Genomic DNA, 15,866 nt, shown 5'->3' on the forward strand with positions numbered 1-15,866 from the left:
GACACAGGACGATCAGATTTGGGGGAGACAATGTCAGTCCTGCGCCGGCACCATTTTTGAAGCCCAAAAACCTCAATTTTAGAGGCGTCCACGGACAAATCACATTAGCAGGCATCGACCCTTCCAGCTCACCTCGTCGGGCGATGGAGGTCTGCCCTTAAGGGCTTGGGGGAACCGGAGTCCGTCGGAATTTCGCCAAAATTACGACGGGAATCAAATACAGCTCCCTGTCTCCCGGCAACGGGAGCGACCACCGGCCGCTCGTTATGTCTCGTGCCAAGGAGCGACTGAAAGGCGGGAATGAGACCAAGGACAGCGTCACTCTGCTGCCGTGCTTTTATTTTGTAGAGGTGAAATATCTAATCTATCTATCTATCTATCTATCTATCTATCTATCTATCTATCTATCTATCTATCTATCTATCTATCTATCTATCTATCTATCTATCTATCTACCTACCTACTAATCAGTCAATCAATCAATCAATCAATCACTCTATCTATCTATCTACCTACCTACCAACCAATCACTCTATCTATCTATCTATCTATCTATCTATCTATCTATCTATCTATCTATCTATCTATCTATCTATCTATCTATCTATCAACAAAACCAACCAACCAAACAACCAGTCTGTCTGCCTGTCTGTCTACCTATCTATCTTTTTATCTATCTATCACATCAGAAGTACAAGTGGAACTGACTGTTGTCAGGCTGCTGTCTGTTTGATATGGTTGATATGTTGCATGGTTCACTGACTGTTCAGCTGGTCTAAGGAAGCAAGCAACCACACTGAATACCCCAATCAGGTTATGCTGCTAACAAATATGAAGTTATCATTACGGATCATATGTATACTATTGAGATGACACATAACAATGAGCCAGACGGTCTATAATCCTGGTATGAAGCCCATGCAGTTTGAGAGCAGTGATACTGAGAATCTGTATTCACCTCGTCCCTGTTTACCCTGTTCTTCTTCTGCAGCCAGTGACGCTGCAGTCTCAACAGGGCATCATGATTACTCGTATATACGTTACAGCAATGTTCTGGGGCGGGATGCAAAGATTTATACAGCTTGATTCATGCAAGAATGCTCAACATCCGTGTATCATCCGTCAATACACCTTGATAGGAAAAGACTGAAGAGAGCCACAGTGTTCATAGACGACTGTGAATGACATCAACTGTCCAAATATGAACATATACTTCGATATCATGCCACACTAACACCATTTAGACAGAATTTAAACATCAGTATGATGAAATGCCCGACCCTGTCACATCACTGTGTTCTACTGTCTCTGTCACAGTCATTGTTCCTCACCCCAGGACTACAGCCAACAGTGATGCTGCATTTAGTTCCTACGCCCCCAGACTGTGGAGCAGCCGTCTTGAAGGCTACACAATGTGCACTTCTTTTACATTCAAAATGATTATTCACATTATTACTAGCACAGTAGTAGTTATGGTGGTGGCCTTTAATGATGACTTTTGTTTGGACATAACCTACATTTCGATTATCATATTGGAATTTGAACACAGGAACTCTGCATTGTCTCTGACAGGCCCTGATGAATGAGGGCCAGGTACTTGTGATTTTGCAGTATTTTCCGAGTCAGATTAAGTCAAAGTTCCATTTCTATTGCTCTGTGTTACTTAAAGGACCATTTCAATTAGTGTCAGCCTAATTTTGATGTACCTGCCATGGACGGAAGGCTTGCACATTGTATTACAGAACATAACTCAATAACTCAGCTGTGCTTCGTTCACCACTTGAATTCTCCACCTGATGATGCAGTTAACCACGGGCTGATCAGCAACAAGACAGTCAAGAGTCTGGCTTCCGAATTTCTGGTTTGAAAGATTGAAATGGTAGGAATGATCAAAGGTGTTGGGGCTCTATTGAGTCCTGCTTGCTGCTGCTGAGCCCCTGCTTGCATCATCAGGTGTTGAATTTGGGGTTAGAGTGGGTTAATAGAGTCCAACAGAGTGTACTAGCAGGTCATACTGCAACAAATACAGACAGTATATCTTTACTTACTTACAATTAACTGAATTACCAGGCAACCTAAATTGCTGTAGTATGTATAAATTAAGGCATTTATATGGTTCACAGTGACCATATCTTCCCTGATAACTTAGTCACGTAAAAAGAATGTTCAAGCCATTAAGTATTGCATTTCCATAAAGTTCGATGACAGATAGAAAAAACGGGCCTAGTTCAGCATAAACTGAGATTACCTGACATTTAGTCCTTAATATAGGGCAAGCTCCAAGCTCCAACATGACTGGTCCTTAACTTCCCATAATGCAACTCAATAGCACCATTACAGAGTGCTGCAGAAATTAGTCCTAAAACCCCCAAATTAGTCAGCATTGTCCACTTCCGGATTCCTTGTCTCGAAGTCTATGGGATTTTTGAACAGGCTTTTGGTTAATGCCTGAAATAAGGTCTGTGGTTTACACAAGTTTAGGAGATTCTAAGGTTTTCTTGTACAACACAAAATATGTCAGAAAATATCCCACTTGTGAATTTTGAAGTTTTTACGTGTCTTTATGAAGGTGTTTGCTAGAAAGTGACTATATGAGACTACAAAACGTCATCATCTAGTTTAGTGGTGGTGTCATGATGTCATGCGATTGTGGTGTTGTTTGCTACTAGAGCCTATCATTAGCTTTTTACTTCTGGTGATTGCATTATATCATTCAACTATCTTAACGCCTAGTCTTTCAGACTCCTCCCCCTTGGTTTGCAGTACAGACTTCGTGTTGGAATTTGGTCTCCAAGCCCAAACCTATTACTCTACAAGCTAGAAAACAATAGTAAAATGATTTTGCCCTAGATGGAATTACAATAATTCCTAACATGTGCTCTATTACTTGGGATGAAGCTGTAAAGCATTGCCACCTTTGGAGAGAGAAGGCTGTTGCCACTCTCATGAACATGCATGGGTATTATTTGCTGCTGCTGTCTGAGTGGATGATGGTTCACCTTTATTTGGTGTGCCACCAGGAACCACAAGAAAAACAAGAGCTAATGTTCCTGGATTGTATGTCCACCTCTGGAGTAGTAAACAATGTGTATTATATTAGTAAGCAAAAAATTCTATTTTGATCGTTTCATTTGGCTAACTAGAGTTGGCTAGAATTTTGGTTTTGCCGGTCCGGTACGGTGTATAGGCTTAAACCGGTTTGATTTGATTTAACCGGTATTTGTCTTTATACCACCTTCTGGCTAATTAAAAAGTAGCCTACGTCAACAACCTGTGCCATCGTTTTTTTTTTTACATTATTAATGAGCAATATGACAACGTGACAACGTGACATAATATCATGCGTATATATAAACAGATAAAAGGAGCCGTGTGCTTAACGTTATCGATCAAAAGAGAGTAAGAGAATGTGATCGAGACGGTGAGTATTAAGTTAGCAATAATGTTACATGCCTATGAATGTTGCTCAGTGGTACATGAAGCAAAAAGTGTTTGACTGCCAAGTACAGAATTACTCAGATCATCCAGCAATTGTCCTCATCCATTGGGCCCATAGAGCATGCACACTAGCATTTTCTTAGCCCCGCCTCCCAGCCCTCGGTCCAGCCTCGTTCTCGGGCTCATTCAAACGAACGGAGGGAGTAAAGTAACTGCGTTCAGCTATTAGTGCATTTTACAACTTTTTGGACTCTCTTTCCCAATGTAAGTCTATGGGGGAAAGTAATTTTGGGCCCAGTGGTGTCACATGATGCACCAGGAAGTTGTAATTCCACACTTTGGCCAATATATAAAATTTGCTTCAAATCTCTGCACTCTTCTACGTGGCTGAAGGGGTGAGCCCCAAAGTTAGAAACAGCTTCGGCCCAGGCTCTCTTAAGGTGGGCTCACCTTTAAGGTGGGCCACCTATTCTCATTCTAGTGGCAGGCTGCTCCTCCGAGTTTTGGTGGACTGGCTGCTGAATCAAGTGCAACACCTAGTAGTAACTTTTTGTATACCGGTCTGGTCTGGTCTGGTGTTTGACTTCATCTCAAACCGGTGACATTTTTTTACAAGGCCCAACTCTATTGCTAACACTTTCCTCTATTTTAAGCTACAACCCACTCTATGTGGCTACGTGATGAGATTAGAGTAGGTCGATTTAGCAGCAACTTGTAGAGTATGCTTCTATTGCCCTCACTGTGTGTAGGTGCACAGCTATGCATTGAGTGAAACACATTCAAGATTGAAGACAGCAGATGGCTAACAAATTGAATGATGACTTTATGAAGAATCATAAAATATTCCATAACCAAGAGACAATACATACATATACATATCCCAACATTATTTCAGCAGTTACTCACAGTGTGTCAGTGGTAATCTGCTTTAGACAAACTAAATAAATGAACTGTCACTGAACAGCTGATCAGGTAAGGCTTAGACAAAGGCATGTTGTGGAATTAATAAAAGATTTGTGTCAATATCTGCTCGGAAAGATATCTGACAAAAGGCTGTATGTATGCTAACAATGTCTGGCAAGCTGGGAGGCCCATGAGCATAAGCATCAGGAATGTTTTTAAAATGCCTTTTTAAGAGACATTTTAAACTAAAATATGTTATACAAGTTGTTAACTCCTTTAAGGAATAACTCATTGTGTAGGTTGTGTGCATAATGTTAGCGTGTGCGGTCGAGAGAGCAAGGGAGAGAGAGTGTGTGTGACTGACGTCAGTATGAAGTTAGTATTAACGTTATAGCAGTTTAGACTATTTGACATTTGAATATATGCCACAAATGCTCAAGAGCCAAACAGTGATTCGTGGGTCGCGGGACGCGTATTTTTTATTATTAAAGTGAAGGGGGTTAGCCTCAAAGTTAGCCCCAACTTTGGCCCGGGCTCACTTAAGGTGGACTGACCTAAAAACAAGATACTTGGCCGCCAGACCTAGCGGTAACCCTAAACAGCAGCTGCAATAGGGGCGGTCACTGTGCTAGCAACAGAACACCCAACTGAAGTCAACTGCTGGTGGCAGAATAACTGTACGTGTTTGGTTATAGTATATGATGTGCCAGTGGGTGTGAAGTTGTCCCCTACTGCCGCCCATTCAAAATACAGAACACTGATGTCACTGGGTGACAGTTGCAGCCGTATCCGCTCTCTGTTTGGAAGCACCCTTCCTCTCTCGTTTGATATTTAGATGACATAATTTAATTGTGTGGCTATCCTGAGTTGTATTCATGAATGTGCAGAAACTGCAGCAGCAAGCAGGGAAGAGAAGTGGAACTGGAGTTTCTGGTAAGTTTGGAAATCAAACTCTCCTGCCACATACAGAGTTGTTACTTGATGTTATAGCCAATGTAGGTCAGGGACTTGTGGCTATAAGACTGCAAAACCATAACCAGTGGTCAAAGCAAGCTTGTGCAGTGGGGTGGAGGGTAGAGAGAACCCTGACATTCTTCTCCCACTCCACACCGCTTGGCCAGTGTGAAAACCAGTTGGCGGTTGGCAGATTGGCGGTTCAATCCCGCCTCCTCCGGTCCAGTGTGAATGGATAAAGGTTGACATGCAGTGTGCCCACCAAGCAGGCGTCGTGTGTGGACGTACAAAACAGGTTGATATCTTGTCTTGTTGGCCAGATATCCAGTGACGTCCAGAATTAGTTGATGAATGATGTTTCGACAAAAAGATGAAGAAGCGTTTAGTTAAAACTCTTTATCCAGGTTGTGCGATGTACATCGGACATGCTCATGTATCATTACAGAGTTCGCCTGATGTGTCGGTATGGAGTGTTTCCCTGTCTACTGCCGGCCAGTTTCCAAACCAATCTTCGAATGGAGAATATGATCAAACTGTGATCCGACCAAGCTATAGGCAATCCTGTATATTAAGTGTTTGGCACACTGAATAATGGATGAATGACTAATGAGGAAAAAGCCTGTTGGCACGTAGTTTTGCAGATTTTATGCTTCTCTTGAAATGTTGCCATATTAACTGTAAACAGAGCGCGTGATCAAGGATAGTTTCAGCGTGGCCTCTTTTTGCAGAATTAACAATTTTGTGAAGTCTGGCAAGATCCCAAAATTGCACATCATTATATATATGAGTGTTTGGTGAAAGGCTGAAATTTCTTGGCTTTTAGTTAAAAAAGCAATCTGAATCTATCATAATTATTGTTCTCCTTATTCTCCCTGACAGAGCTACTCTGTTTCTCCTACATTTTCTATCTCACACACTGTCACACCATCCTACCCACCAACTGGCTGCTAGGCAACATGGCCCTCTGAATGGGGTGTATTTTTATATCTGTGTTCAGGGCTAGAGACGTTAAGAGGAGAAAAACATCCCTACTGCAGCCTGGTTTCCTCTGTGTGCACAGTGGCTACTAAGGCTTTGGTTGACTATGGGTCTCGAAAATGATCATTATTGTACTTCCTTCATCAGATATGCATGATATAGTACACACCGGGGGATTTACATCTCAAAGGTTTATAATTGCGCCAGTGACAGCCGTGGCTGGAGGCATTATGTTTTCTGGTTATCCGTCTGCTCCATTATAATGAACACAATATCCCAGGAACGCCTGGAGGGAATCTTTTCAAGTTTGGCACCATTGTCTTCATGGACTGAAGGATAAACTCATTTGAATTTGGTGATCAAAGGTAAAAGGTCACTCTGACCTTAAAAAACACATTTTTGGCCATAACACAATAATTGATATGCTAATTGGGACAATTGACCCATCGCTAAGCTGCATCCCCCACCCCCCTGCTGCTATTCTGTCTAGCTGTCAGAGTTACCATGGAGCCCACACTGTCACTAACTGCTGTCCCTGAATATATACTATCTAATTTTTATAAAAGCAAAGAAGCAATTTCAGAAAGAAGCAGATAGAAGGGTCTATAATATATGTTTGAAGGATATATCCAGGAACTGATTCAGCAGTGAAAACAAGTTAAAAAGATAAAAATAGTAGCTAAAGCTTAGAGATCACAGTGTAGAGAGCCACCACATCACCTGGCGAATGAGACAGAATACAGTGAAATGAAGGAACAACACTGTTCCTGTAAAGCCGGGTAGGTCTTTATTCACTGTTACAATCATTAAAAAGCAGAAGCAGCATGTGTTTGCATTCAGTATACCTTCAGTAGCTAGGGTAGCAAAGAAAAGCTAACGATAGTTAATGTGTGCTCTACTAATGTTAGCTCCACAGGTTTTTAGGTAGAAACGTAACAATTCAGAAAAGCATTTCTCCTTCCAACCTCTCCAAGTTAGGGTTAGGGTATCACTCAGTGGTAGGCCGTCAGGGCCAGCAAAGCCTTCTCTGCTGGCCTAGACAGAATCACAAAGTTATAGCTATTTTATAGTTTAATTATTTTTCATAAATACACTACATGTATTCTTAATATTTTTTCCTATTAGCTTCTTAGCTCATTGCACAGCTACTGTCTTCCTCAGTTGCCCTGCTTCCAGCACAGCTTGTTTTAAGTAGAGCTTTTATCCAATCAGATTTCACCCCTATGCTGTCTCTAAGTAAAAAAATCTGCATGGAGGCCTTCAGAATTACAAGTGAATGCCTTTGCACTTTCAGTAAATGGGGACGATATTGTTGATTGTCATAGTCTTCAACCAATCAGATTTTTAGTTTGACATGTTGGGCGTATTCTTTGACATGGCAGAGCATTCTCGGTAGCCTACAAGTATGACATCATTAACGTGCAGCTTGGTCAATGGGCTAGCGTGACTGTTGTGGAACTAGCTATCTAGTAGTAAGAGTTAAAAGTATAATATCTACTACCTCCCATCAAGCGGGGAGACTCGACTGTCATCACTGGCGTCCATGAATCGAGAAGGACCTTTTACTGCAACTGAACCGCACCAACATACTGTACAACCTGTGGCATCACGCGGGGCCAGGTGGTAGATGGGTGCTACCCCTTTAAGGAGCAGCAGCCACACGCCAAGGTGGCCGCCCAGCCAACAACTCCAGATCCCAGAAGGCCTCACCACTCACCCAGGTGTAGGTGTTTAGGCCATCTGATTAAGGCCAGACTTAAGGGCTTCAGGAGGAGAGCACATGGCATGAAGGAGCATGGAGACGAGTTCCACCCCACAGTGAGGAGGTTTTCAGAGGAAGAAGACCTGGTTGTCGGAAGGAAGCTGAGGACACTTTAAGTTGAGTTTTTGTCGAGTACAGTTCTGTTGGGACGCATTAGCTCCGCTTGGACGCTTTTTGTTTGTTTTTGATTTGGACGAAGAGCCTTTCCTGAGTTGTGAAACCGGATAAGAATAAAACCTTGATCTTATTCTGAGAACCTTTTGATTTTGTTTGTTTCCTTTGCACCAAACCCCCTAGCCTGCTCGAGTGACCTCATGACATGACAAACCGTGTCATTAAACTCTTTGTAATCAAAGAAAGGAGGATGGACTTTGTCTTTAAGTGAACAGCAGCTTTGGTAAGTGAACTGCTTTTGTGATTTTACATCTACAGTAGCGTTACTACTGTGTTAATTTTTCTATCGTGTCGTGTTTATGATATTGTTCCCTCTGATGTGAATAATATTTGAATGGTGCTCTTGAGTGTGTGGATGAATGCTGCAGTTTTGCTGGAATGTGCAGAGGCCTGTTGAATCGTGTTATTTGGGTTTTATGTTGTTCTACCTGCTTTGTTGTCATATAAATATATGTGACTGGTTCTTGTCATTGTGTAGGAGCCATTAGTTAGGTCTGGGTATTATATCAGTTTATATTGGGAGCCTATCTCAGGTTGACCACCTGTGGCAGTGTGCATTAGTTTGGCATGTAATTGATATATGGGGCACCGGTGCAACAGTCAGGTGATGATCCATGGGTGATGGGGAGATTGCACAGTTTTTACTGCAAACTAGACACACCAGTGGGAGACCAGGAAGCCAAGTGCTATCAAATTGTATTAACAGCTGTGAACTCTAATTACAGTTTTTGTCCGTTGCTTCAACACTATAGACACATGCTTAAACCAAAGTAACATAACTTGAAGTTGTTGTTACTATACCTTAAACAAAGTGTAACCATACCTTAAACAAAAGCGCTGCTTTGCACTTTAGTTGCAATTCTGTAACACACTTGCTCCTTTCTGCAACACACTTGCTCCTAGACACTACACACTATTTCATACATAAGACACTCAGTTCAAAAATGAAATCTCAGGGTACCATTGGGAAAACACATCTATTCAAAATACAACACACATTGGTTAATTGAAAAGACATAGACACACACCTGAAAACACTTACTTACAAAACTGAACACCAATCAGCCAGCTACAAAAAGGCCTCAGTTAAGCCATTTTGACAACTTTGCAAGCATGGAGGCAGGGAGAGCTAGAGGAAGAGGAGGACAGAGAGAGGAGGAGGACGTGGTCAAAGAGGCCACGCAAGGAACCATTATTTCGGATGACATAAGAGCAACTTTGGTGGACCATGTCATAAACCATGGCCTGACTATGAGGGAAGCTGGGCAGAGAGTCCATCCTAATCTAAGCCGCTTCACAGTTTCATCCATACTAAGGGCATTCCGACTGGAAAACAGGTATGTCTTCAACTCTCTACTCTACTCAGACTGTATCTAGAGTATAGACGGATCTTGGTAAAGCACAACATGACCATGAAGCAACTGTACAGGGTCCCATTTGAGAGGAACGGTGTCGGGGTCAAAGAACGTCGACATGAATATGTACAGGTAAGTGTTTCAGTCCTTTACATATACAATAAAGAATGGTTGCAGTCCAGTAACTGATGAATATGTACCACTGGATTAGTACCACATAGATACATTCAGGTACCTGTGTGGTGGGGTGGGTCGGTTCTGTATATGTAGTAGTGTAAGTGTGTGCTTTGAGTAAAGCCATCCACAATATGTATTTGTTGTTACAGAGAATCTTGGACATGGATGGAGCTGCCCAGCCGCATGAATGTATTTACATTGACGAGGCTGGATTCAACCTTAGCAAAAATAGACGACGGGGACGTAATATAATTGGCCAAAGGGCAATTTTGCACGTCCCGGGGCAGCGCGGGGGAAACATCACATTGTGTGCTGCCATAAGTCTTCGAGGGCTACTGCACCATCATGCCAAACTGGGTCCCTATAATGCGCAACACATGATCACATTTCTAGATGCACTTCATGATGCAGTTGTACAGGATGGACCAGAGCAGCCCAGGTTTGTTGTTGTCTGGGATAATGTTAGTTTCCATCGGGCTGCTCTGGTCCAGAACTGGTTCACCAACCATGATCAATTTGAAGTTCTGTACTTGCCCCCTTACTCGCCATTTCTAAATCCTATAGAGGAATTCTTTTCCGCTTGGAGATGGCGCGTATATGACCGCCAACCACATGCCCGTATGCCTCTTCTGCAGGCAATGGAACAGGCCTGTGGAGATATCGAGGTGAGGTCATTCCAGGGATGGATTCGCCACACAAGGGGATATTTTCCCCGATGCTTAGCGAGAGAAGACATTGCTTGTGATGTTGATGAGATCCTGTGGCCAGACGGCAGGATCCATAAGCCCACTTGCGCATAATTGTGTTTTTCTATGTTTACAGTAGTGTATTGTTTGTTTTATTTTTGATTTAACTGAATTTACTGTACTGTAAAATATACTAATGTAATGATTTTGAATTCAGTATTTCATTTTTTTGGTTGTTGTGAAAACATGCCCTCTATGGAACTGAATAAAAACATTGAAAACGAAAGGCTGCAGTTTTTTATATAAAGTACACTAGTGTGTTGCTGCTGATCTGAAAGTGTATTCATATGATGCAAGTGGGTATCATTTTGTCATCAGAGTGACATTTTGACAAAGGGTTGTTAGGTTTTGATAGCAGAGTTTCAATTTGACATAGATGCGAATGGTTTATTTCCCAGTGTTGTGTCTTATTTGCTTGTGTGTAGAGTTTTGACACAATGAGCCAAATTTAGCAAAACGTGTGTAAGCAATAGGCAAAAACTGTAAACAGGAACCTCACCCAAAAGTGTGAAAAGCCTGGAATCTCTTAATGTCGAAGCGAGTAAGAAAACAAGATCTTCTCCCGCACCCAGCCGAGTGGCTAGTTGCTGGACTCAATCACTACATATTGTGTTAACTAGAAAATGCATTTCCTGCTGAAAATGTGTTTGAATGCTGAAATGAATTGCAAAAACATTGCTGAAAATACAGAAATGGGAGACTACCTGTCTGAAAAATGTTGATGCCCGAAAGCATTTAAACTGCACTGCTGAAAACCCTTCTAGTTGAAATGTCTAACTATGGTGTCTGTAGCTGAGTATGAGGAATAAGAAGACTTTGAAAGTTGAAGTTAAACAGGATTTGAAGATTTTCTCCATAGATATCCCATTAAAAAAAAAATTGCAAAAAGATTACAAATATGAAAAGTCATATCACCCCTCTCCTGAAAGAGCTGAATATTTTGATAGTCGAAGTGTGTGTGTGTGTGTCTGTGTGTGTGTGTGTTGCAGGTTTGTCTTACCTGACAAGTAATGGTTAATAAGGGCAAAGAGAGGAGTGTTATTCTTGTCTGTCACTCACACACTTCAGTACAAAGCTTTGGCAAAAATCTTTGAGAGCAACAAATCATTTGCCTCAATCTATTCCTGCACGTTTGTCTGTATTTTGTGCGTATTGTAGCCATAACTGGTAGTGGTGTAACGGGCCGTGGTTGATCCATGATCCGTGCGAATCCCCCCCTCACGGTTCGGCACGCGCATGAAGAACAGAATAATTACATAGACACTTTAATAAATACAGCTGTTTGCAAACGATGCCTTTACAGCATTATAAAATATATATTACGGCGGGAATTATGACATGTTTCACTTCATAACGCTAGCTCAAAGTAGCTTATATTAAAACTATTTACAAGATTATTTTTTTATCAATAAAAATACAATCTTTTATTTCCTAATCATTTCAACTGTGTGCAAATAATCACTATAGATGACTACAACAAATTAAAAGGATAACCATTAGAATATTTGATGGTTTACTGACTTCAGAGTAGTTTTGAGATGATGGTGAAAGAAAAAAAGTGTGGCGCCTTGTATACCAGCTGCTATGGCAATTTGTATCGACGGCAATACAAACATGACTGGGGTTCTCTAAAAGTTATATTCGCTCCCTTTTTGTGCTGATCCCATTTATCACTCAAAACCGTGATCCGAACCGTGAGTGTTATAAGCCTTTGCACCACTAAAAACTGGGGTTAACTGAGGTTAACATTTTCTTTTATCAATATTGAAGGGTTCTAATGGCCCCTAGTTTCTGACCCGACTCCCTGATGGATCAGAAAACTTTCTGTTGCTGCCAATAAACAATTCAATTCATACAGAGTTAAATCATAACATAAGTTAACTCGAGAAACTTTTCGCTGGTCTAAACTGTACTCTAGAATTTACAGAGACCCAGCATTCCCCCATTAGCAAACATTGGGTGACAGTGGCAAGAAAAAAGGTTAATATTTGACGAAATATATATAAATACAACTTGACTATTTTCTCACTTATATTGTGTTTATTTACTGCAGCTCCCTATCCTGGCCTCCTCTGTTGTCAGTCTTTATTTCCTGGAGCTGACGGATATATTCCAGCCGGTGCATTCTGGGTACAGTTGCAATGACCGCAGTCTGTCTCTGCCCTACATCCTGCCCAGACAGGAAGTCTGCACACTGCCTCTGCTCTTCAGTTTGGCCTTCGCCGCTCCCACCGCAACAGTAAGTAATCACCCCCACACTCGACATCACATTAATATCTACATGTGGCTAACAGGGTCTGTGATTATACCAGTAGCGGGCTGTGTATTTTATACCTGGGCCTTCAGTACTGTCCTACTACAGCTGAACCACCTCCTAATAACCTCATTATGAAGGCACAGCTACGGGTTATTTGTTTCTAGGGGTGTAACAATATACAAATTCATATTAAACCGCTCGGTACGAGGCTTACAAACCGAACAATAAGTTTGAATAATACTTGTCACGGGGCATGGTACTCAGACACAGAGTATGGAGCTACATCCAGGTCAAAAGTTTTGTTCATTTGAAAAAAAAATTTTAACCTGGGCATGACCTAAACTGTGTACTGGTTGCCAAAATATTTATTGTTCATGTGGTGTTGTAGTTTACAAAATAGTGACTGAGCTCTAGTTGTCTGGACTTCCTCAACCACGTTACCTGAAGGCAACGTGGTTGAGGAAGTTCTTTGTTATGCTGTCACTCATGATGACACGCCCTTCAGTTGATGCCATGCCCCCCACGCTAGATCAGGGTCAAAAGTCTGAACTGGAAAAAAAAAAGTTTTGAATCTGAAAATCTAAAAAAAAAAATTAAAATAAAAAAATTCCAGAACTGAATCAAAATTATATTCAACCCAAAAAAAATTTCATTCACTTTTTATTTTGAATACATTGCTGTATTTTTCAATGTTCAAGACCACAACTTGAACTTTCAGGTTCAAATTTTTAATTGATGTTCCTTCAATTTCAATTTTTCATTTTATTTTTGTATAGCCCAAAATCACAAATTTGCCTCAGAGGGCTTTTCAATTTTTAAAGCCGGGTGTAAGATCAGTTAATCTTAATACACCATATCAGAGAACCAGCACATCTAGTTCACCTTCTTTGCTTGTGTTTGAACTTCATTTTGATGTGACCTTTCACATTTTGAGATTACATAAAGTACATTTTTGACCTTCGAAGCACTAGGTTGACAAAAAAGCAAAACTTACTACTAGCTTTTTTTCAGAGTATCTTGCAGTCTTACTCGTCTGGGATTGAAATCTCTTGATTTTTGTATCAAATTTGTGCATTTCATGTTCTATTTAAAGTGTAAGTAAATAAACAAAACCATAAACTCTGTCAAATTCAGGTATCAGTCATGACAGTGGGATGTTAGCAATAATAAATTGACCAATAATATTTTATGTATTTGGTGATATAAAATCTGCATTGCCAAAAATCTCATCTTTGTCTGTGTGTAGATTCTTATAGGAGAGGCCATTCTGTACTGCTATCTATCCAGGAGGTCATCAGCCACACAGACGGAGGCCAACATAAACGCTGCAGGCTGCAATTTCAACTCTTACATCCGCAGGGCTGTACGCTTCATAGGTGGGAGGACGCATGCTTTATGCACACAACCGATTATATGAGTGTTTTCAGTACCTGAACCACAGAAAAAAGACAACAGGCAACAGCTCGAACTTCAACATAAAGTTACATGTTCTTCTAATCTGGTGTTTGCTGTTGCTTTTCCCAGGTGTCCATATCTTCGGCCTGTGTGTGACAGCACTGATAACTGATATTCTCCAGTTGTCCACTGGTCAACACACACCCTATTGGTTGGATGTGTGTAAACCCAACTTGACCCACATTAACATGTCCACCTGTGATGAAGCTTTTATTCTGGAGGATATCTGCTCTGGACAAGATGCTGGGCTCATCAATGCTGGGAGGTAAGGCTTAGTTTTACCAAGCGACTGACTGTGGGAGCGTGTGGGAGTGATCTAGTGAGTGTGTCAGAGGATGTGTGTGGGTGAGTGGATCCTTTTTAATGTTTAGTTTTAGCGCACACGCACACGAACGGGCTATAATCTTCTTGTAGCTGACAGCCCTAGACTCATTTCCCCTGTTGTTATGGTTACAGATCAATATTATATTGTGCAATATAAGGGGTTCTTTTGATCAAAAGGAATTATAATGGAACCTGTAGTCTGACAAAGAACCCGTAAATGGTTCTGGATAGGATCTCAGCCCTTCAGGAAGAACCTTTCTGGAGCCCTTATTTCTAAGGACATGTATACTTTTGGTCTTACTTCAGCATTAAACATAGCTCCCAAGTCACTGAGAAGTTAGATAGTCCAGTAGACTTCTAAGACAGTCCTGTCTGCATTTTAAGTGTCCTTGAGCAAGACACTAAACCCCACATGGTTTCAAACTAGTTTATTTTTATTTTTTAAGAAATCAAAATATTTTAGCAGATAATTTTAGTCAGTTCCGCAGGAAGAAAAACCTGTTCAACTGTTGTCCAGCAGCTGATGATGTATGTTGCCCAGTGTCACTCATTAAGCAGCCTCTCAAGCAATGCTGGAAGCATGAGGTGAATTGTTGGAAACATGGTGGTTAGTGATAACTGTTTGCTCCACGCGTTCCACCATTGCTGTCAGTTACATTGCATGTTAAAGCTGAAGGCCGCTGTCATTATGCAGCTCTCACTAGACTGCAAATGCCACCTCAACTGTGGAGACCACAGTTTCTCTGCCCACTCCATCGTCCGCTTCAGCTGCAGCTCAGTAGCCCATGGCTTCTGTTCCCTTCCTCACCACATGTATGTGTTGAGAATGCAGGGACCTGTGCTTCACTTAAGCTAACTGCCATACAATAAGAGCAGGCATGTGCTGAGTAAACAAACTCTATCAAGATAACGCTGCACGAATGACACAACTATACTGATGTTACCTGCATCACTGTCATTCACTGAGCTAATCAACTGATTGCAACTTGGCAACTCAAGTGTGCTTATTGTGTTTAATATTATTTAATGCAGGTTATTGAAGAGACAGCGGTTTGTGCTTCCATCCATTATCTATCCACAATTTTCTCTTCCAGCTATCACAGGGCTGACACATACAGACAGACAACCATTCACAAACTGGGGCAAATGAGTTTGAAAGACATGCAGGTTAGGTGAATGGAGGATTCACCTAACCTGCATGTCTTTGGGTTATGGGAATAAATGTGAGCATACAGAGGAAACCCACACAGGCGAGGAGACAGTGCCACCCCCTCGGATCTTCTTCTTATCTGTGATAGATCAGATGCAAGCTTGTGATCATTTTGCCTAAAGCTTGAGAGCTC

The 15,866-nt window shown here is 41.4% G+C and overlaps 1 protein-coding gene across 1 annotated transcript in view; it reads left to right on the forward strand.

Moving 5' to 3' along the window:
- Positions 1-266: 266 nt before the first annotated feature.
- Positions 267-15,866, forward strand: part of LOC306706618 (phospholipid phosphatase-related protein type 4-like) — a gene marked incomplete at both ends in the record, with an annotated part of 31,717 nt that continues 16,117 nt past the window's right edge. The window contains 4 exons of the mRNA XM_079173761.1: positions 267-350; positions 12,541-12,726; positions 13,991-14,120; positions 14,269-14,464. Of these exons, the coding sequence (XP_079029887.1) occupies positions 267-350; positions 12,541-12,726; positions 13,991-14,120; positions 14,269-14,464 (596 nt within the window). The remainder of the gene's footprint in view (positions 351-12,540; positions 12,727-13,990; positions 14,121-14,268; positions 14,465-15,866) is intronic.

Source organism: Pholis gunnellus, assembly GCF_910591455.1.
Source record: "Pholis gunnellus genome assembly, chromosome: 14".
Lineage (NCBI taxonomy): Eukaryota > Metazoa > Chordata > Actinopteri > Perciformes > Pholidae > Pholis > Pholis gunnellus.